This window comes from Myzus persicae, unplaced genomic scaffold (assembly GCF_001856785.1).
Source record: "Myzus persicae strain clone G006 unplaced genomic scaffold, MPER_G0061.0, whole genome shotgun sequence".
Taxonomy (NCBI): Eukaryota; Metazoa; Arthropoda; class Insecta; order Hemiptera; family Aphididae; genus Myzus; species Myzus persicae.
The window spans coordinates 12,110-37,201 of record NW_019104323.1 but is presented as its reverse complement, the minus strand read 5'-3'; the positions used below and the strand labels follow the sequence as shown (position 1 = coordinate 37,201).

Sequence of the window (25,092 nt, the reverse complement as noted above, 5' to 3'; positions counted from 1 at the left end):
TCGAGTATAACCTATAAACTATTAACTTATTTGTTATTATTTAGCGTATATCTCAGCTTTTTGATAACAATATTTTTAATTGGCATTAGATCGTTAAACTTATACACTTATATTATAATACCAATATAGCGATACTATATTTCATTGCTTATGTAGTTTAAATTTTGTCTTGTTTTCAACATGTATTTTAGTATAGGTACCAATTCTTTTTAATCATTTAGATATTCTAGGTAAGAGTTAATATACCTACCTGTCCTACCTACAAGTCATGTGCTCGTGTAAGTACATTAATGAAATATGAACATTTAATAAATGATTATTTCAATTATCATTAGCATTCGAGATTCAAATGAAATTATGCATATTATTGAGTTGTGTATATATTTTATTTTTAAAATAATATTTAATACAAATATAAACATACAATCGTAAATACATTTAGTAAAATAATATTATGGGTAATGCATAAAACAAATACAATTAAACTTAAACCAATTAATATTAATGACGATATACTCTGGTATATTAGTTTATGACAAGTGGTTGGTAGCTCATTAAAAGCGTTCTGTATAGTAAATTGTTTCATTGCGTTATAAAACGAATAAAGAGGCTATTTGACGTTTACTCCTTCATTGAACACGCACAAAGACTTTGGTTGTAAAATATAATTGTTAAATATTCGGCCTATTTAGTGCGATGATTCTTGCTGAATATGAATAGAATATTGTGTTGTATATTGTTTTTTAAATGTTTAAGTTCAATTTATTTAAGGCTCCTTTTCTTTAAATTCATAAATTAAATAAATACTGCTGTTATTTTCATTTTAGTATTTATAAATCATATAATAATTGTTTATACCGAATTGCATTTAATTATGGCATCATTTTTAAAAAAATTTAATGGTGCTTTTATGATAGAAATTAGAAACTACTTTATTACTACTTTACTCGTATCGTTACAAGAAAGTTGTATATTAGTAATTTAATAACTTTGAACGTGTTACGTATTGAATTGGAAACACGATTCTAAACCAAATTCCATAATAATCATAACTTCTCTGCTATTAAATTAACCCCAAAATGATCTGCAATATTCTTTAACGGACACCTATTTGTATACTTTAATATTTTAATTGTTTTATTTATAGAAATTAAAATAGTTTGCGGAAAATGTGACTTTTAGCCGTTATTCGAATGAATTTGAGTTTCACGCCCATGAAATTTAATTTCTGCATTCCCGAATCGCGTAGGTTTTGTAAACATTTAGATCATGCTTTAAAAGCCATATGTTTCAGCGTAAATGGTTGTTATATGCGTTGATAATTAGTATTTTTATTTTGGCATACTTCCATACTATTTTGTGACTGTATGGTGCGCACAACCACACAGGTATACATCAGTAATTTACATAATACTACAACTTACTATTTAATATTGTATTATAGTATTTAGCTGTAATTTATTCAGCTCCCGAGGTGATATGCGTACATACCGTATATTATGTGTTATAACTTATAGGTAACTGTGTTTCTTTCGCTCGAAAACTCGTCCCATTGATATGCATCAATGATGTTTTATCCTTTCCATTTTAATTGGGCGTCATCTAACTAGGTACGGTGCGGGTAATGTGTGATGTGATTTGTAATATTATAATAATAAAACGTAATCGTTAGTTTTGCAGTATAAGTCATTAAACAAATTAAAAACTACCCATCACAATATTATATTTTTACTTTTTAAGTAAAACACGAACAATATGTTTAGACACAGTAAAAAAAGTGAAAAGTGTTTATTTCAGATATCTTACACATACCCGTGTAAAACAAACGTTTTTTTTTTACCAACGATTATTGCTGTATTTTATAGTTTATGTGTGAAAAACCTGTGCTAGGTATTTCCAAACGTTTAAATATATTTATATAGTCTTTTGAATTTGTTAGAAATGTTGATATAAACATTATTTTGCCCTCAACTTCTGTTCAGTACTTCAATGAATTATCTTTCACAGTTTCTTGATGTACAAAATGACTTGCTTCTATTGTAATTGATGTTTAATCTTTATTTTCTTAGCTTGTTCAAACTATATACATTACAGTACGTCAGTACTCCTACTATGCTATATACATATTACCTACCACATAATGGTATAGATACCATTATAATAAAAAAACATTATCACGGTCCGCCGATGTATATAATGTTACGCTTGCACGGTTCGTTGTTGGGGACATTCCAAGGTCTTCTTGGGAAGTTTGGGGTCGGCTGTGTACAATACAACGACCTAACATAAAACAAAAAAATATTTCTGCTATTTATTATGATCTACCTATGTAAAAACACAATTATATATATTATATAAAAATAAACAATATTATTGTTTCTATATTTTAAAATAAATATTTTGAATCGTTTAACAAAAGAAAAAGAAAAAATCAATAATACTCATAATATTGACATAATGAAATAATTACAAGGGAATTAGTATAATTACTTATACTGTTGGTAGTTGGTACCCGTATTCTATAATATTTATATAAGTACATATTTATGAATTTTAAGCTCTCATTATTAGAATTGACGAAGTCTTACCAAGTATGTTATTTTAATTTTAAACATGGGTAACGTAACAAAAATATGTTCACGAAAATCACTCATAGTAAATTATTGCTTATTATTTTGGCTATTGCCTAATTATTATACACGAATTAACAAACATACTTTTAAGATTATAAGTGAATGATAAATTCTAAAAATTGAATAATATACATTTTATGAATGTAATGAAAACAAAAACTACAATCTACCTATGTATCCTTCGAAAATGTTTTTTAAATTGTTTTAAACATTTATTATTTATTGAATTTTTGGTATAGGAATTAACTATACAAACACTATCAATTGCCTCATAATTTATAATTATGTCTACCAATATACTATGTACTTGAACACGTTTTAGAGAAAAACCTTGGCAATTTGGGTTAAGAGGAACTTAGTGGGGGGACCTTAATTAGTTACGTATTATATAAACTTATTTTATAGTTATTAATAATCAATTAGGTACCTACTATCTACCTAAATTAAACTAAATACTTACACTAATAAAAAAAAATGATTAATATTCCATTTTACAATTGTATTATTTAGAAAATGTACAAAATGAAAGTAAACTATTCTCTGTACACTATACGTACCTACAAATGATTTTTGTATTTGGTGGATTGTGCATGTACTACTTTCTAATACATCTAGATGATACTATAAACATTGTTATTATGTTTCATTTTACCACGGATAATTTTCTTAAAAATAATGAATATTATGTTATGGTTTATTTCCTTATTTATTTTGTATATGTTCATGTTTTTACTAACACTTTTCACGATTTAGGTACCTATACTAATTGGCCACACATGATTATGGTTTTTCTTTTAAATATTTTATATGAGAAAAATTTAATGTCATACTAAATAAAATGTCGAGTTTTAATAAAGTATCTAAAAAAATGTTTCAACAAAAGTATAATACAATTATAATATTAATTATCACCTCTTGTTCAAGTGTGTAATATCAAGTCAAATTATTTCATTACGTAATTAATAAATCAACATAATTTAATGTTATCAAATGTTTTAGTTGTTTTTATTTTGCTATTTAACATTTAACATTTTTCTCTTTATGTATATTACCTCTAATATGTTCCTTAATGAGTTTGGAAAATTGAATGTGTATTTTTTTTAATGATATTGGTATCCGTTAGGTTTTGTCTTCGTAGACTTTTCTCAGGCCCATGAGTAATTTGATTTTATATAAGTAGGTAGTTGACGTGCATTTAGGATTGGTATTTGCTTGTGTATACCTATTGTTACGTACCTATCAATTGTTGTGAGTAATTTTAAATTGTAGTCTCGATTGCTGAGGCCTATAGCTTGAAAAATTAGGTCGGTGAAAAATGTAGCCAATAATTTTTTTTGGGTTCTAGCCATGTAACAACATTATAAAAACACAAATTAGATTCATAGTGCTAAAATCTCCATAATCGAGTAGTCTAATCTATTTCTGGTACCAGAAATCTGGCAAAGTAAATATTTTTTGACATTTTGGTTTTAAAGTATACATTAACTTAATCTCAAAAACTAAAGCTACTAAATGTTAGGTGTAAAGTATTGTTTTTAACGAAAATCATTCCAATGACTGTTCAGTTCCTAAATTTATTAATATACTCTTTAGTATTTATTTAAACATTATGTCTTAGCGTTATTTCCAAATTATAAAAAAATATAAATCAATAATTTTTTACATTTTCAGTGATTTTATTTGTTGTAAAGAATCATAAATAAAAATAATAATTTAGGTGTGTAGGTATTCACTGTTGGCTTTTTGGCTATTGAAATTATTTAGACAGCAAAACTAAGTGCAAAAGCATATTATGCATTTGTGTCTAATATTATATTATGTGAATTTTAGTTATAATTTAATTGTTAAAATAAAATTCATGACAATGTTGTAATATTTTAACATTTTAGTATCATATGAAAGACAATTAAATTAATAAATAGTTGTCATGGTTATGCTGTAAAAAATAAAAAGTAGAGGAAGTGACACACCTGTTAACAACCAAATGGGATTGTTCACTTGTATAGGCACAGTGTTTGCAGACAGTGTAGTTCCTGCTTGCCCCTCTGTGTTCTACATAAATATGTATTATTCTGTGCACCAATAACAAAAAAAAAAAACAAGGATTCTACCTGCTTAATACACCAGTTATATTCTAGTTCATTATTGAACAGATAATTCTAATTTCTAAGCATGTTTTGACACTAATTATTCTTCCAGCTGTAGGGGGTAGGTAGTAGGTACATTTTTAAGATGTAACACAATATGTTTAAAAGGTCTAAAAATGTAAAGAACTTTTAGTATGAAGTTATGTATAGGTATAGGTATTTGTATTATTTTGTAAATTGAGTGTACTTGTATGAAAATTGGAAGATATTAATGATGTTTTGTGTTTTTAATTTTTCTGTGTTCAAATTATGAATTTTACTTACATATATTTAACATTACTATTATCTATTATATAACCTATAGGTATCAAAAATATCAACTAATTTAAAGTACCTAGTGGAATAATGTAGCTTATACAACCTAACATAATAAATATTCATGGGACACATTATAATTTTATATATGTTATAAAATGAGTAGTTTTTACTTTTATATAATATATTTTACTAATAATTTTATTTATTTATGTTTCAGGCTCCAGGAGAAAGCAAAATACCTGTACTGCATTCTACCCAACTAAGATCTCGATTTTCTAATATTTCAAGTAAAGTTCGTTCGCATCTTGATGGTTCCTATCGCACAACGTCTCCATCTATGCTGTTTGGACTTTTTAGTAATAATGAAAATAAAGTACATCCACCCACTCGTCCATCTTCACTTTTTAAATCTACTAGTCGTACCACAGTGACTGAAAAAGATGTTGGAAGTTATGTTGAATTGACTCGGCATTCAAAAACTGGCATTCTTAGGTATTTTGGTAAAACTGTACTAGGTCCTGGTGACTGGTGTGGAGTAGAAGTTGAAAGTGGACATGGAGTTTGTGATGGATCTATATGCGGAGTAAGATATTTTTCTTGTCGCGATCAATGTGCATTGTTTGTCTTGGCACATTTGGTACGTATATCCGAGTGTCAAAATGTTGTTGACGACAAACCAGAAGCTGAACTCATGTTTGATGATGGCTGTACATCCACTTTGGCAAATTGGGATTTAGATATTCTTAAAACAGAATTTCCATTTGAATGCACTGACAGTCTTGGTATATTGTCACCAGATCAAATGGTTGAATTTAGAGGCGATGAGGCAAATTATGATGTTCCGGGTCTTCTTTTTAAAATGTCACCTCATCAATTAACAGAAGTATGTATTTTAATTTTAAATATTATTCAAAAACTTTAACTTACTAATTATATTTGTGTTATGTTTCAGTGTATTTCTGATGGGGATGTTACAATGAATGATTTAGAAACAATTTCTATGCCTAAAGATGACGATTTAGTTTCTCCGGTTCTGTCTTCAGAACCTTCTAATCATACAGTGTCTGAACATGATAGTGCGAGTGCCTATCCAAAACGCTCAACTGTTTCTTTTGGACATGTTTTTTATGATAATTTTACAATTGATCGGACTCCATCATTAGAAGATTTGCCCATGGACGATTTTTCGTCAAAAACAACAACTGCAGTGGTACCAGTCCCTAATATTCCTACAACAAACACGGTTGTTACAAGCATAACCAGCGTTAGTAGTCTTGATACTGGTTATCAAGGCGATTGTGAAACTAGTCGACCTACCAGTCGTGGAGCTACGGTTAAACGACTTGGACCAACAGAACCAATGACAGATTCAGATTTTTTTACCGAAAGTGAAGCAGAAGATCATTGTCATCGTAAAGCTATAGTTATTGATGGTACATTATATTCTGGGGACAATATTAAACCTGAAACTCAACCAGATAATCACAACAACCCTGGTCCCACTATTGAGGAAATGGACTCAAGCGGCGTTTATTCTGATTTTGATAGAATATTTGAAGAGCCCCCTGTGTTCAAAGACAGTTCAGAACCAGTTTCTTCAAACAATTCAACTTCTCCGTCATCTGTTAACAGCCAACGAATTAATTCAGTTGCAATAGATCAACCATCTACTTCAACGATACTCGAATGTACTGAAGATGCATCGAGTCCTGCTAGTAAACGTTACAAACGACCCACACCTGTGAAACCAAAAACTTTGGAGGTACGTCAAGATCAGGAAAACAGAGCACCAAGAACTAGAAAACCAGCAGGCCGTTGGGATGCTGTAATGAATAAGATAGAAAAAAGTAAAACTGATCAGAAGAGCCGTGTCAATCGGTTGAAGGATGTCAAAAGCAAGATAAATTCTATTAACCCATTAACAGTTCCATATACTAACAGGCTGAAAGATTCTCCCACTAATAGTGAACCATTGCCTGTTAGATCTCATAGAGAAAATACACCTTTGAAAGCTAAAAGGTATTTAAGTGTATAATAACCTACCTTTTATAATTCATCTAAATAATATTTAATTGTTTTTTTAGCCGTAGAACTAGAGCTCGCGGTGGATCAGAATCTAATTTACCAATGTCAGACCAAACACCTAATTCGTCTAGGCAGAGATGTATTCCTAAGAGTTCTCAAAACAGTTCTAGAGATAGTTCTTTTAGTGATCTTAGTGGAGAAACCAAAATTACGTTGAAACAAGCTACATCACATCCTTCTCTAGCCAGTAAGTAATACATACTATGTGTCTAAATTATACAAAGAAGTATTAATACAATAATACATAGGTTGTAACAGAAAAAACTCACAAATATAATTAATTAACTTTGTAATAATTTTTGTTCTAATCAGTAGAAAAAAATTATATACATAATAATCAAACATTTTATTTTAAAATGTTGTTTAGAATAAAAGTTACTACATTTTAAATTAATTATGTTCTTCAGTTCATTCTGTAGCAACTTATATTAAGTTTTAAAGATAGATATTCTAAACTATTACCAAAAAATTACTTGTTTATTAGTGGGGAAATAAGTTTTAAAGATTGAAAATTGTCTTTTTTTATATGATTTGCTGCAAACATATTTAGGTTTACCTAGAAACCTTAACATAACCAATAGATTCATCAACTAAGTAGGTCTTATTATTATTTTTAAAAACCAAATATTAAAAACAATAATTTAGTTGAACATTGGTTGAAAGAACTTATATTTGACAGAAGACTTAATTATTAGCATAATAATAATTATGTTCTTAATTATTGGTATTAAAAACATTTAAATGTTGTATTGCAATCTTGTCGGATGTACATTATACACTATACATAAACATAATATCAGTAGTTACAAAATAGTTTTTACAAAATTAAAATTACTCATGCTCAGATAAACATATATAAATAAATAATAATATAATATTATTCTAACACATCGAATATTGAATAATGGTTTAAAAATAATTAATATGTTATCTCATTTAGAGTGCGTTATTCCCGCATGTGTTGTCTCCGTCTTACAAGAGCGTAACATATCAAATTTTACTTTCAGCTGATCACGTTTAGCTCAGTTAGCTTAAAAATTAGAGTGCATTGACCTCTTATTAAAATAAAGGTAATATTATCACGGAGGGCTTCTCGTTGGATTTTTATTATATTTTAATTTTAAAGAGAGTTATGAGTATTCAAATTCATACATCCAATTTACCATTTTAAAATACACATAACTCTTTAAAATTAAAATTTAATAAAAAGTCCACGAGAAGCCCTCCGTAGTAATCTTGCCTTTAATTTTAATAAGAGGTCAATTCACTCTAATTTTTAAAATGACAGCTAAACATGATCTTTTGAGCTTAAAATTTGGTATGTTACGCACTTGTAAGATGGAGATAACACATGCGGGTATAACGTCCTCTTAAATACACAAAGAGTAGGTATTTATTAGATGCTCGTGTCTATTTAATAAGGGGCAATATTTAGGCAATATGCAATCTCTTGTCTTTGTGTCAGCCGTGAATGGTGATTATTGATTAGTTTGAGTGCAGTTGTAATATTATATGAGTACTGGGCTATCTACGCATGCGCCGCAGGTGCGCACATTCAACTGCACCATGAACAAAAAGTGAGAAGTGGGCATTTTTGTTTAAAACACGATTTATAGAAAAAAACTGTTACACCTCGTGGAGTGACCTGATATTGATTTTTTTTAATAGAAAGAGGATGATTTTCAACGGGATTTACTGCAGAATTAAAAAAAGCCCTTCTCTTTCCAAAAAAAATATTGAATTTTATCACTTTACAATGTGTTAGAGTTTAAATGTAAAGCATGTGTTTTGGGGGAAAAACAGATCATGTATTCATGTGTAGGCCTCTTAAAACAATATAATGCCGGGTCACACAGAGTGTGATTTTTGTTTTGTTCCTGTTTTTAATAACATTTAAATTGTCCCGCCTGTATTGGGAGAAGTCGAGTTTATGTTTTGCTTTGTCTTCGTGTCCTATGTCCTATGTGGACCTGGCATAGAGTGTAAGAACAAATATAATTTGTGGTATCTATTATATTATTAAAATGTATTAATTATTGAAAAATAGCAATAATCAAAATATTAAATATTTTATGTTGATAGTTTACATTCTTTTGATATAAATACTGTTAGTTAAATATGTTTTCATACTACATCTTGTGTAATTACTATAATATAATTTTTTTCCTACAATAACTCCAGCAGTTTTGTCGAATTAATAATATTTTGACAAGAAACAAAATAATAAATTATATCATGTTAAAATATGGAAATAACTACAACGTGAAGGGGAGGAGAGGAATACCGAAGAAAAAAATAGATAGAATAGAGAATGACTCAAATATTGCTGTTGTAAGTAAAGGTGAGGTGGGGGATATAGCCTTATGGAGGTGTAGGACAAAGATGGCCGGCCCCATATAGTTGGGAATGAAAGGTGAAGAGCGAATGATAATAAGATATGATAATATTATTATATTGTAAAAAAATATTTGAAATAGTGTTTGCAAAGAAATACGCCTGCTGTATAGGCAACCTAATTTACTTTGATTAGCTTGTTGTAGTATCATTTTATTTATTGTGGAAATTAACTTACTGCATTAGGTACGTTCATCATTTTATTAATATTCTTCATTAATAAAATATGTTATAATTGTGAAGGGAATTATATGATTAAATTAACTTTCATAAATTATATATAAATGTAGTATTTATACAGTAGATCAAATATGTTTATAAGTATTTGTTAATTAAAATAGACTTAGCATGGGAAAGTTTCTTAATGTATGAGAAAAATTAAAATTTCCATAATTATTTTCTCAACTAATTAGTTATTACATACTTACATTCAATTTATTAATCTACAATTTTGTTTTGTTTTTGTTTATCCATAGAAAACAAGTTACATTATTTATCCTTTTTACATCCTGCTATTGAACTATAATAGGTATATTCAATATTTTGACTGGCAGTTGGCACAATAGTTGAATAGTGTGATATATCTAAAAATAGATATTTTAATAATAATTGTTTGGGGTAAATGTTTACTTTAAGTGAAAATAATTAAACGACGACAAATTAGTGTGACCATTTCATTAAATACAAATACATATATTATCATAGAAAATCTGATAACATCCTAACTTGTCTCAGAATTTAATTTAATCAAACATTTTTTGTACTTCATTATTTAGAATAAAAAGATATTATTATGTTTTGATCAAATTTTTTTTCGGTAAACTTTAAGTGATTTAATTTTTCGAACTATTATTATAATATATTGTTACTATTTCCTTCTAATAAGAAAATTCTACCGCAGTGAACCTTATGCAACGCTGCATTAGAAAGTAAAATGCGGTTTTCAATTATTATATTTTACTTACTTAAAAGAAAATGTTTTTAGTTTTCGTCGTTCGCTTTGCTACCCATATCATATTATTTTATTAGTACTGTTTAATCGCTAGTGTCTAATAAAGACGTAATCTCGTCTATCCGTGTTAGGAGACTTCAGTAAGTAGTGGTAATATTGTTCATTTTATAAGGAAACCGAGGCCAACTAGAGCGAAAATATAACTTATTCTTCTAATACATTTTTATTTAATTGGTAGTCTTTAAGATGATACGCATACTGCAAGGTATCTTTAGTATTTTCAACCGAGTGAAAACTCTTATAATTGGAAATTATGGTCACCATTATTTTGAAGAATTATGTTTAGGTTAGTTTTGATTAACTTAATTATACATATTCTTGAAACGGTTATAACAAAAATTTATGATGTGTATTTTTTTTACAGATAAAAATTTTAATCTGCGCTCGCCTTCCGTAAATGTCGTGGTACCATCTGTGCGCAAACATTTGACTACGCCCTCAAAAGGAACTCCTCAAAACCGAAGATTAAACTCAGGTACACATTTTTAATTTTATTTTTAAATATTAAACAATCGAGTATGTATGCATGTGGGTGGGTGAGTGTGTGTGTGTGTATGTTGATCAAATACTATGACGTTATTACAAAATTAATAAGTCGCTAACATTATTTGTAATCTGGGTAAATAAATCAAATCAATTAATCCTGTCTTACGTCGTACATATATTATATTGTTTCATTAATATTTTGAAGTATTTATTTCGATATATAATAATTGGTTTTTAGGATTTAACGTGTATAATAATATTACAGTTCTATTTGCTTGTGTTGTATTTTTTATACGCATCTGAAAATTGTTACTACCTATTTGAGAAAGCCGTGTGACATATCAACCTGCGTACATTTTTGTGGTTATTGGAGTGTTTAGCTGTTCTGGTACTGTATAAAATGTATAAAAGTCATATACAGAATGACATAAGTAGACTAATGATATGTAGACTGCAATACATGTTATTTTTTTCTTCAATCATATCTCGATTAAAAACAACTTGCAATTATTTTTAACCATAAAAAACTACTGCAATTTTAGAATACGCGATGCCAATGAGCGCATTGAACCAATGAAAATCAATGTCGGAACTAGTTTTACTTGCGGAAGCTCTGTTTTCTGATATACGTTTATACCGTGGTACATAATTCTACCTGACGTTGTCTCATTCATGTTGGAATTATTATTTAATAGATCTTCTATTTCATTCTTATGCACTGATTCATAATATTTTTTATAGTTGAAATTCAAAGTTTTATTTACATTCTTTAAAATATATTATGTATTTATGTTAATCGTTTCTGTCATATATACTATATGAATATAATTTGAAATTTAAGTATAAACAATAGCTGATGGAATCAATATCATGTTGTATATACAGTATACCATATAACCATATGGTATAGATGTCGGTACTTGGGTTATTATACTAAAAATTGATTTGATCGAAAAAAAGTTAAAAGCGTTATTGGTTTGGAACCTGCCTTGTATTAAATTATTATTATAATTTACTAGTTTAATGAAAAAATTTATTTATGGGCGTTGCAATTAATGCGTTTCTAAGTCGGGTAAATATATTTTTGTTGATGTATTTTAAATTATAATTATACTATTCGTATTATAATATTGATAGTTCAGAAAGTTATTGGTACAATGGTACAATCATTGTACTAGGTATCAACTATCTTATATACTTATACAAGTAAATATATATAGCTGCTGTTATAGTGCGTTATACCTGCAGACTGCAGTTACCGTTTTCACTTGTGTAACAGTAAACGATATTTTTATATGGGTGCATAATATAATGTACATATTTTTATCGTGCCCTTTGGTGACGAACGCGATATTATAGGCGCATAGATCACTCTATAGATTTCTCGACATAGTCGTCACGTGGTTCGATTTCATGTGGGCCGGACTGTTGGTGTATGATAATATGAGCGGTGGAGGTCTGTGGGAGTCATTCATAGTGACGCCGAAACACGTGCGCGTTACCCGTTCATGTTGTACTTATTATCTCGGAGGTACGCGCAGGTATATAATTATGCGTACATCATTATAATATCAATCATTGTTTAATATCGATACGGAGGGCAATCCGATAGTGTCTCGCGCTTTCGACATGTACGCGAGTGTGTTCGTCAGTCGTAACGTTTTGTGCAAATCGTAGCTATCAAAATTAAAATATAGTAAACAAAAAAATTTTAGCCATCACTGTGTGGGTGACTGGAACGGCTGCCAACGACGGTTCAGCATTCGAAGGTCGGGTACTATAGCGAAGCCGGCCCGTAGCGGAAGTTCTCTTCGAGATGCCACTTCTATTAGTTTTAATCGGCCGGTTTTCGTGAGAGCTCGTACGCGCGTACGTGTACCTGTGTGTTATCAATAATATCGCCGATCTATTCGGATCCGTATTATTTACGCAGTTTTGGAGCACATTTTTACGCTGTTCATATTTTATAATAATCTACATCCATGGATTACATGTCGGTAAGGTGAAATTTCCATATATACACTCCTGTCAGACACTATTAGGAACTCATTGACCTTATTGACGAGCTTGCCCTTTACTCATTACACAATGAATACTGATACAAATATATTACACGTATATGTTTCCGCATATTTCGTATTGTCATGGTACAATAGTACGTATAATTTTTTACCAAGTCGCTGAGATTTCACGCTTTTGCTATTTTAAAATTTAGAAATATATTATAACTACCATTTTTCAATATTTATATTTACTGTAATATCGAAAATGTTAGTGTCAATGAAATATTATTTTAATTTCATGTTTGTTTTGTAATTATGTCAATTTTAGTTATTGAAAGTGATAAGAATTGAGTAAGAAATAAAACCAATATAAATAATTTGATTACAATATAACTTATATTAATAGTCTTCTTTGAACTCTAGATAAAAAGCTGTAAAATTGTTTTCGTCCATCATAGATTAAAATAAAAACGATTTAATTGAAAATGAATAATGTCGTTTCAATGGGTGTAGGTAATTTAATATTGATACGTAATTAATATCATATTCTTTCCGCCACTAATATAACAGCGAGTACGCAAAGTAGTTGATGCATTTTTAAAGATGATTTTGGATCTGATTTTTTTTTCGTGCACAAATAAAAATTATTTGTTTTCAATTAAAACGTGTCGCTTTTAATTTGTTCGATTAATTTATTCGATACTGATTAAATGTATAATAATTATTGTAATCTTTCGTCAACGGTGTAAAATTTAAAATATAAAATCGGTATGCAGATACTAGTTACAAATTTCATTAAATCACCTGTAGCCGGACCAAGTGGCCTTTCTCTACATAATACAGCGTATACAATGCACACATGCTTTCACCTACTTAGAATATTTCACACAAACTTCGCTGAACCAAAAACCTGTATGTTAAACAGTAATATCGAAAAGTTTTTTAAACGTATTAAGGTTTTCGCGTTATTATATTATACATATAGGCACCTACCTATAATATAATATTCAGATTTGTATTACGGGCTGTTATAATGTATCGTTATTCTTGCTGCAGTATTATATTATGAGCCTCAGGACGAGGTAATTACAACGGTGTATCACGATCGTGGGTCAATGATTCCTAATGTGGTTTCAAACGTGAACAGTATTTTTTCGTATTTTAGTATTCCATGCATAATTCACATGTGCACCCGTCGTACATAATGTTTCGATTGAATAATGGCTTGAGAAAAAAAACCGACAAATTCGCGATTTGAAAATTAATCGGTTAGCGCAATCCGATTGGATATGATGTTTTACTTCTATGGCTGTGATCGATCCGGCCGGTTAGGGAGAGACCGGACGTGGGTTGATTGAAAATACAATTTGGTTAACCGATTTGTTACCCGCACAATAAAATTATGGTAGGCACATTGGGCAAGTTGACGGCTCTATTTCACGGTAATTCTAGTTCGAAATCGTCTAATCGGCGACCGAGTGTGATTTCAACGCCACCGCCGGTCGTACTCACCGACAAAGCGGACGTGCCACACTTGCAGAGATGGTCGTCATTACGATTACACAGGCGTAAAGCTCGGCAACATGGTAAGTAAATAATATCTTATCCACGAGTCTATAAAAAGAATTTTTAAAAAACTGCAGTACAGTCGTGCAGATCATGGTTTATGAAGCTTTGTGCTTAATATAGGTATTTTAATGAATTATGATTATGAATCTGCACACCAAACTCTAATAAGTATGTTTTAGATTCCTAGTTAAGATAATACTGATTTTCTTATTGTTGTGTTGTTCGAGAATGTTGTTAACCTGAAATTTACTGTAGCTATCATGTAATGTTTTGAAAAGAAAACTTATTAATATTTTATACACAATATTATGTAAGGTATAGGTACGTCTGTTCTGGTCTGTGATTGTTATAGATGCTTTCTCGATAGTTGGCATAGTCTTATCGTTTTTCTTTATAAACATTAGACACAAATTTCGAATGAAATTTATTGCCTTTTCGATGTTTTGTAAAAGTATGTATAGTATATTTTCTAAAATCTTGTAGCTCAATTTTGCGATTTCGCCAAAGTACAATTAAACGAATAGAGCATAAAAACTAAATTCTTTTTTTCTACCGGGCTTGTTGCCAGAGTGCATGGGTCGACAAATTAAAATTCGGGCTTACTCGTCCGAACGGAGAACTGGGCTAATCGACAGACCGCATCGATATAGATTATTGCTAAAAATACATCTTTGCATTTCGCAATGTTTGTATAGATATGTTGTATAGATTATATTATTATTATATTTCATTTAGAATATACTATACTATATTTTTCGTTTTGTTCTTGTAAAATTATTTTATATTTGATATAAAACAGCAAGTCAGCGTATACAATATTATACAATTAAACGGCTCTTAAGTATTAATTTTTTTGGCAACAATACTGACGTTACCAAAAATATACCAACATAATTAAATTGAATAAAAACAGTGTCATCCGTGTAATGTTCACGAGTAGGACATACACCTCGTATAAATGTGTTATTTATATTGTTATCAACGATAATTTATCATACACGCATAGGTATCATGGTTATTGTTAAAAGTTTTCTGAGAGAATTAATATTATAATAGTATTGTTTTATAAAATATTCTAATTTATATTGTAAATACACTCAAAAGGCGAAGGCTTGAGTTTTTTCGGAACTGACAGTTCAGTGTTTGCTGCACTGATCAGATTATATTAGGTATTTGTAAATAATTAATTTTGAATAAAATCAAAATTAGTCACTTATCATGTTTTACTCGATTTCAATCAAAAGTATAAAAACAAATTAAATCAAGTTTCACTGTCACTGTGTTACTGTAGTAAAATGTATTATACAACATAAATATTTAATATTTATACAAATACTTGAGTTATTAATTGATTTTAATCTGGAATTTTTTACGATAGGTACCTCATCATTTATCATAAATTAAGTGGTTTTTAAATTCATATTTATAGTTGTGTATTATTTATATTTTATTATATATACTGATATAAAATGTCTCTTATTTTGACGGTTTAAATAAGAAATGTTTAATACAATGAAGGTTACAGAGGCCAAAAAGAGGAGGGAGGTTACTACAAACCTATTATTTAAAAAAAAAGTTCGGAGTGTATTTCTAATTTTTCTGGATAACTCATTTCAGAAATTCTTTGTGGAACATTCAAATTATGAATACACAATATACACTGATGAAGTTGTATTGTTTTAATACTTTTGAGTCTTAGCGTTCGTTGTCATTAATTATTTGCCACGTCTTGGCATAATAATAATTGTTGTGTTAGTTTTGATGCGGGCACATTGCGTATTTTATACCTACAGTAGGTTGTTCATGGTTGCTTAAAATTCGGTTGAAGACTTTTTGGATCAAATTACATCGTAAAAAATATTGATATTTATTTTTCCAAAACAAGCAATTGCAGCAGAAGGAAAAAATTATCATAGCATGATTATTGTGAGTCGGGTCTCTGGGAGAATACCTATTTTCGGAATGAATTCAAAAAGCGCACAGTAATCTATATTAATATTATCATTCGTAATAATTAATTACTGTGTCCGGGCCTGCTGACTTACGTATTACCGTCAGGGGACGATGACTGTCCAGGTATTTTGTACCTGTACGCTTTATAATTGTATTGTATCTGCGTTTAGTCGTATTATTTATTCTCTTAGACACTATAGAATAACTCCTGTAGACCTCTAGAAATTGACCACATCAAACTCCAGAAGTCCAGCCTAAAATTGCGTGCGAATACAAATAATATTTTATATGCGTGGTGCACGCACTTTCATGCAGACGAGAATAAGTACCTACCTATAAGTAATATAGAAGTCGTTTCGTCTACGTACCTATGCGTATGAATCTAATTGAATTCGATTTTATGCGCGTACGGAAAAGGTTTATAGCAGGATTGCGCTTGATGGATAACTGCGCTGTCGCCGAGCTGCAGACTCCAATCGAGGCTCGTCTGCGGTGTATAAGCTTGCAACCGACATACACAACCCGTCCGTTATGTGACCCGCCGCTATCCCGCTCCCTTAATAGGAATCGTGGTACTTTTCCAGTCCCCCGACGATATAAAATAATATTATATATTATATTATGTGTCCGTCGATAAATTTGTAACGATGTGCCATGCGGTTCGATGCCCTGCTGCCGCTCGCCTCTTCCGCACCTCACTACAACTACTGCTATATAGCCTATCGCCATTGCCCGCCAGACCATCGAGTCTTGTGCGCACACACACACGCACAATCGTCAAAATAAAACTGTATAAGCATATTATATATTACGAGAGATCCGGCGTTGTCCATCACTGCAGCTTCAATACGGGCTGAAATGCAGAGCTCTCGCGAGACGCACTTAACGATAATAATAATTACGATATTACGACGTGTCTAACAATAAAACAAATTCGTGTGCGTGTGTAATGTGTATATTATGCCGTGTGGGTAATGTTCCAGAAGCAAAAAGCTCTTGAGTCTCTTAATGTGGCAATTCGGAACAAAAAAAAAAAAATAAATTTAATATATAAGCTCCGCCGCTCACACATCCTCTCCTGGAAGTGTATTTTGGATGCACCGCCTCGGCGGCGGACTCTTCTATACGTATTTGTACTTGTTTTTTTGGCCGATGGCCAGTGGTTGACATGTATTATTTAAAAATAGGAATAATGTCCACTCGGTTATAACCATATAATGTATACCTACCTTTCGCAGCCGACTGTGTACCCGACGGCCGCGGCTCATCATATATGTATAATGACCGTCAACTTCGACGATGGACGCGTGTGTTAAATTATCCGTGTAATTTTATCGATGTGTTGTGTAAACGCGTCGACCGCGATTTAAAATTTGTATTTCGCGGAAAAACGTTTTATATTTTTTATGGTTTCGTATATAACTGTTATAATATTATACGCATAATAGTATATTATGTCGAGATGACGATATATTTTGTATGTACACGTCATTTGCTGCTCGCATACAATAAATAATCCGCTTCGATACTATACGATTTTTAATTTTTATCTGCTTATTAAATATCATTAATTTACTATGCTGATGTGTGGACTTCAATCGTTTTCAATGTCGTCGTGTTCATTTCAGGTATAGCATGCTACGTGCTCTTATTTTTAATTTTTATTTTTTCAAATTTTAAATCTCTTAAATTTATAAATTCGTAAACTGGATGTAGGTCATGCATGTATATTGTATTATTATGATGATGAAAAAGATCTAAACCTTGAAACATTCCACCTCATGCAATAATAAACCGGACCCCCAAGTACAAAAGCTATAGTCGGCGAGCATTTAGCAGTCGACCTGTTCTAAATTGTTAATTTGTTATTATTTTACAAATTAAATTTAAAAAGTTAATTGTTGCTTTATTATATTTATCATATTTTGTTTAATACTCAAAATTAGACACAGATCACTATGCGTACCACTGATTGTACTTTCCATGCGCTATTGCGTTCGAAGAGTCCAGTCACTAATATTATATACTTATTTGTTGTTACTCAGCGATACTACAATTATTCATACTATAATTGTATTAGGTATATAGTAGCTATATAATATATAGTCGCCCTTTATTTAGTTCATCATTATTTCCTTCTTCTGGACACGTTTAAATACTGGTTTGAAAATCTTTTCTGGTCTATTAATAATTTATGTTATCGTTTCGATCGTTTTAACAGATCTATGACCTGATTTTTACTGCAATAATTTCATCCGTGTTCATAATTTGTTCTAGTGAGATTCTTATTTGGGATTACAATATGGTGTGTTTTCTAGGTGTGAATACGCCTTTAATAGGCGTTTTTTTAATAAATGTGTGTGGGTTAGTTGTTTTTTTTACATAATAAGTAAGTGTTTTCGAATGTAATAATATAATAATTCTAATGTGTCAACATATTATGGGTACATTATGTGTCCATTATGCAGTGCAGCGCTGGTCTCCGACCGTTTATAGTTGAACTGTTGAACATCGTTATTGTAACATATATTATTGTCTAAAAATAAAAATAACGCCATAGTAAAATATTCTCGATTATTTTATGAAAACGATACATATTATGATGATAGGTATCATAAAAATGAATACATATTCTTTTATTGTAATTTGAGCGGAACCATCTATAATATTCGGTCTGACACACATGGTAAAATATTATATTATTGTTGTTTTCATTGAGTTATCTAAAAAGTTTTTTTACGACACCTCTATATATATTGATGGGAAACTTAATACATACTGTTTAGACAGTTGTGTGATGAACGGATCATTTTTCATATTTCTTTGTAGTAGTTTTCGTAAAAATCGCTCTGAAGATATGTAAGACTAGGTATAAGTATTGAGCTCTGACCTACAATAAAATCTTAACTGTTTTCTGATTCAATTCAGAATATTTTTCGAATTTTATGATCTTGTAATTGAAATTGAATTTATATATACATATGTATGCGCAATTACTCTATAGTTTGACGTATTTTATCACTTTATCAGTATTAATCGCGTATGTGTTAATAATGAATTAAATATGACTATTGAAAAAAAAAAACAACAAATAAATTTGAAAATGATAACTTATCCATAAGTATTTATTTTATGTGAAATTCATGTCAAACGCGTTAATCTATAATGTTATAAATTAAGTTATATACTTATTGATCGTTATTATTTTCGATATTTATATTCAGAAAAACAATCGTCGGTATTCGTGTTTGTGTTACATTATATTAGATAATCAATTTATATGCATTTTTAGAATTTATCGATACTAAATTAACGATAAATTATTTTAACACTTCATTAGATTATATCTCTGTAAAACGCATTTCCTTATCAACCATTACATAAATTTATTTAAATTTAGACACAGTTTATATAGATTATTCCATTTAATATTAAAATGTATGCATAATGGTAATTTTTTTTTGCTTTTAATTTGTTTTAAGTTTATCGTCAACTATAAATTTAAAGCCGTAAATATAGCTTTCAAGATGCCTTATAACTAAATAAAACGTTTTTTAATATATTATTTTACATGGTATTTTTAAACTGTATTATAAACTATTTAATCCTTATAATTATGTATAATTATGTATTGCGTCTTTAATAAATAATAATATAATAATTCGACATACCTATAAAGTTTTAGTGTCAATTATTATATATTGGGTACTCATACAATTTAACGTCCCTGAAAAACTTTTGAGTTATAAATTTAAACTTATTAATCATAAGTTACTATTATTACTATTATTTTTCTTTTAAATTTATTACAGTAATACATTCCATGCTTCTATTCCATCTATATGAACATAAATTGTTTCACTAACTGCAATAAAATTATATAATTAATATTAAATTATTAAGTGAGTTGTACTGTTGTAGTAATTAAGTAATCAGTAGATTACACTATAAGTTATTGTGGTATTATTGAACAATTAAGTAATGAAAACGTCCTCGTCTTAGGTGGCATTTTAGTGTTGGTATTATTTAGAGTTTAGACGATAATGCATTGAACCTGTTGATTGTTGAGTCGTAACCGATTTGAAGAAACTTTCAGCCAGATTTGAAGTGATCTTGGAGTTTTTGAATTTTGAGGTCTTTGTTAAATTTAATTTTAATAATATTTGTTAAAATACAGGTGTACAAAATAACTCAATAAAATTACGAAAACTACAAATTATTTCAATTTGTTGGTCCCATTCCTTTCAAATATTTTAGTTTATGGTATTTCATTTTGTTCTAATTTTGTACAAGTTTGAATTATAAATTTAAATTTGTCTTTTTGTTCATTTCGAAGTTTGTTTATAATTATTGTTGATAGTATTATGATTTTTTTTAATACTTTTAATTTTTAAATAAGCTTCACCTTGGATGTGTAAGTATTTATTAATAACTTCGTGAATAGAAGAATGCTAAGTGTAAAATATACAAGTTAGATTGTCGGTGGAATGATTCTGGTCCATATTCGTCGTTCTAGCTTCCTCTGAAGTTTTAACGGCTCCTAGCTGTACAATCGATGGATAAACCATTACGGGGCATACATTGGGCCAATTAGGGTAAAATAATAAAAAAAAAATGAAAAGTGTTTATAATGCCATGTATTAATATAGTCGAACTTCGCTTACTCGAACTTTTAACTTCAAGTTAACCAAGTTTGACTGTTTTTTTTAAAATTGTGTATTGAAAATTGTTATAAAAGTACAACACTTATATTTCATTGAGAGCAATTGTGTTACGTTTTTTGTAGGTAAAAAGTTAAAACGGGCCCAATCGTGATAATTTTTTAGGGCGCAATCGTGTTTCACCGTTTTTGATGCAGTACATATAATTAATTTTTTTCAATAAATATAACTTCTTGTTTATTATAGGGAACAGCATCGCTAGGCTTTGATTATGTTGTTAAGGTTTAGATTATAAGTGTGGCCACTAAGTTAATCTTTTATCCAACCCTACACCGCCTACACCCGCAAGATATTTAACGGCCAGCTTCCAATAAAAAAGTTTGTTGAAAATGAGTGAGGGTGGAATACGGGTCCGTACGCCGTACAAGACGCTATACTTTTAGAACATTCTTTTACTGTTTTCCCATTATTTAATAAACATGATTAATATATATTAATGATTTTGCAAATTGACTGTTATTGCTTCTATATGTTTTAATATTCAGTGTAGATTGTTGTGTCATCAGCAAAATGGGCTAGATTAGTGCTTGGCGCCTGTGAGATGTCTGACGTTAGACATTAAATACATTTTGGCTAAATATTTATTCCCAGTAGAAACACTATAACAGTTATTATAGGTAATATATAATTTATAGGAAAAAAAATAATATACATTCGATAAACTGTTAGTGTGTATTATTAAGTACCTATGTATTGTAAATTTGTAATGGTTTTTTTTTAAATTGAACTAATTATATCAATCGATTAAATAAAGTTATTTAACTTAATCAATGACTATTATGTCATCAAACATTTTAGTACTCTATACAATAAAACATTGTCAAATTATTGTGTACCTATTTATAGTGTTTACTATTTAACACTTTCAACATTATGTGTCTATAAGAAATATTATATACCTATATTTTAAAAGTTATAATTTTAATAAAATTGTATTTCTTCAGATAATCGTAATGAGTGTAAACCGACTATCATTATCAAGAGTAAACTTAACAAAATATCATAATTTATGGGTTACAGATCACAGTCTGACGATAACAAAACCCGATGGCAAAACCACATCATCACAAGTTGGTAAAGCCGCAGCCCCTCCAGCGGTGGTGGCAAAAGTCAAAGAAACTAAAAAAGATGCTGTGGACCGAGAAACGCTGCAAATTGTTGAATCACAGCTGGACCACGTCACTAAGGGTTTCGAAGCGGTATCCGTACTCTTCCAGTACCTCGTCAACGACGTGAGTACAACACGATTTTTTTACGATCAATCACGTCCTTGATGATACCCGTGTACATAATATCGCTAGTGACCACATATACGATAGTGGTTATTGGTATGCAGTTTATACAGGGTGATTCTTTTTACAGCCAACGAAATATTACTTTTGTCTCTCAAAAAGTATAGATTTTATTAAAGGAATTTTACTTTGGAAAAACGTACTCAATATAATATTCCAACATTGTATTGATTTAATTTTATTTCGCTCTGCAGGTTACGTTTGACAACGAAGTCCATCAATAGACTTGATTTTTAAACGGCAGCCCCTATATAATTTGTAGGTACCTATATATTAATATATTGTGTTTGATTCCGTGATCTGCAGACACATTTTTCTCAACAGCGTCGTGTATATACATATTGAACAAATAGTTTTTAATTTTGAAGCATTTATATTTTGACGAGCGATGTGCATTCGGCAAAATGTGTGATTATACTATTTAAAAAACGCTTGTGTTTACACATAAAAAAAAATTCATTAAATAAAATATTTCGTTGGCAAAGTATTTTGCTTCGGATTACGAAATTTAACGTATAATGAGTTATAAATACATATATATTACGTTTAAACATCAAAAGTTGATAATAGGTTCACCAACCGCCAAGATTTTGCGGTGAAAAATTATTAAGGGCAATTCTAAATGTTAATATTGCGTGTGTAATGTACTAATGTGTATCTTAGATTTCCAAACTAGCTAGATGTAGCTAATAATATTACTTTTCCAAGTAATGAGTGTTCGATGTTTAAATAATCGCTCTGTATGATGTATTTACCTACCTATATGGTAATAGTGCGGTATCGGTATGTTATGTATTTAGTATATAGTTGGTAGGTACCTATATAGTATAGTTGTTTTTGTTTTTGTTGTTGTTGTTGAGTTATGAACCACCCCGCCCAATCACTCCCCCCCTGGCCACAACGCGTGACTCTCGTCCTGACTCCGAGGTACATTATACAATAATAATAATAATAATAATAAATACGATTCTTTCCTACAACAACTGAATCCCGAAGCACAATAAAATATCATAAATTCTTCGGTGAGGATAAGTCGTTTTCTCGTTATTCTTCTTCTTTTATATTATTATACAAAAAAAGTCTAGAAAACCTGTTGTAAGTTTTTTATAGAATAACTTTGCGGTCGGAATAAGTGTACCGGGGCGAGTTATGTTTATGTTCCCCCGTAAAGGATCGTTGCACTTGTACAGTATTGTTTTTTCTTTCTCTAGCGAAAACAATTTCAATAAAGTGGAAACTGTCTCCGCCGTACTTGTGATGCGCAAGAAAACAATTAAAATAAATTTAAACACAATTTTTAGACATTATACTTCCTATAAGTATGTCTCATAGATATGAATATTTAATTTTATGTATACGAATTGTATTGTTATACTAACGAACGAGTAACCAAATTCGCACATTTTTAACAAAAAATAACTTAAAATAGATTTATTAACATATAAGTTACTGAGAAAGCTAAAAAATTGTTTTGAGATACATACAAGAAAAAGGAATTTTATATTTTTGCTCTATTTTCAAACATATTGACTTATTATTTATAATTTATTGTTTTACTGCCATAGTGCTGTCTAGTTATAATTTATAATATTACTGGTCATAATATTTTAAACGCGTATTATGCAAAAAAAAATATATACCTATAATATATTGAATATTTTTATTTTTATTTTATTGAGTTTCAAGTTATTTGCGACACGAAATACATCACGTTATAGCGTTTTGTTGACTCAACTTCTTATATCAAATATATATCTACTCGATGTTCTAATCTTTTTTTGGTTTACAGTTACAACCATTAATTTTAATTCATGAAATTTCCTGTTTTAAATTTTTATTCTTACACTCAGACTTGAGTCAACGCTCATCGATCGATCATTTATTCGTTTTAATCGTTTTCATTATTAATATTTTATATACGTTTTTTTGTGCCATTATTATTTGATTTCTATAAACATTCACTGCTGATGAGTAAAATAGTAGTAATTTAACCATCGTTTCTCAAAATGTATAGAGTCAGTGGTTAGGTTGAGTGGCCCTTCAACAATTAAACTAAACCTCGGACAATCGGTTTTTTCATTACGGTTATCGCCGAAAATAAAACGTATCTTATTGTAGTATCAGATATTAATTTTAAAATTATAATTTTGCACACTGTTTAAATTAATATTGTCTAATATTTATCCAAAAATCATATGATGTGAATATAGTGATTAACTGTTCAATTGAATATTTTTGTTATCCGTCCAAGATGTCTTTTTAGTAGCATAAAATGAAATAAAATAATTTTAAAAAAATCATTCGGCGTGATTTTTTGTGAAAATCTAAAGTATTATTATTATTCTTGTATCGTTACTTTCAACAGTTTTCGCTTTAAACATGGTATATGTATATATATTTTAAGAAGATAGAAAACGCCGCCTACGAGTGTTTTACTACTTGATATATATACCTATATTATAATGTATTCATTTGGTACGCCGTGGTTAACGCTGTTAAAGCGTCCGTGTTAAATTATTAATGGAACGAATTCGTCGAG

At 29.6% G+C, this 25,092-nt stretch overlaps 1 protein-coding gene across 5 annotated transcripts in view; it reads left to right on the top strand.

The window, feature by feature from the left end:
• LOC111041176 overlaps positions 1–25,092 on the top strand; it is a 35,762-nt gene that overhangs the window by 5,348 nt on the left and 5,322 nt on the right. For 2 of the 5 annotated variants that reach the window (XM_022325383.1, XM_022325387.1), the window contains exons 2-7: positions 5,256–5,921; positions 5,991–7,057; positions 7,123–7,310; positions 10,708–10,815; positions 10,894–11,004; positions 22,282–22,493. In XM_022325383.1, the coding sequence (XP_022181075.1) occupies positions 5,256–5,921; positions 5,991–7,057; positions 7,123–7,310; positions 10,708–10,815; positions 10,894–11,004; positions 22,282–22,493 (2,352 nt within the window). Of the gene's footprint in view, positions 1–5,246; positions 5,922–5,990; positions 7,058–7,122; positions 7,311–10,707; positions 10,816–10,893; positions 11,005–22,281; positions 22,494–25,092 lie in introns of those variants that run through there. The other 3 variants (XM_022325384.1, XM_022325385.1, XM_022325386.1) reach the window with 3 other exon arrangements.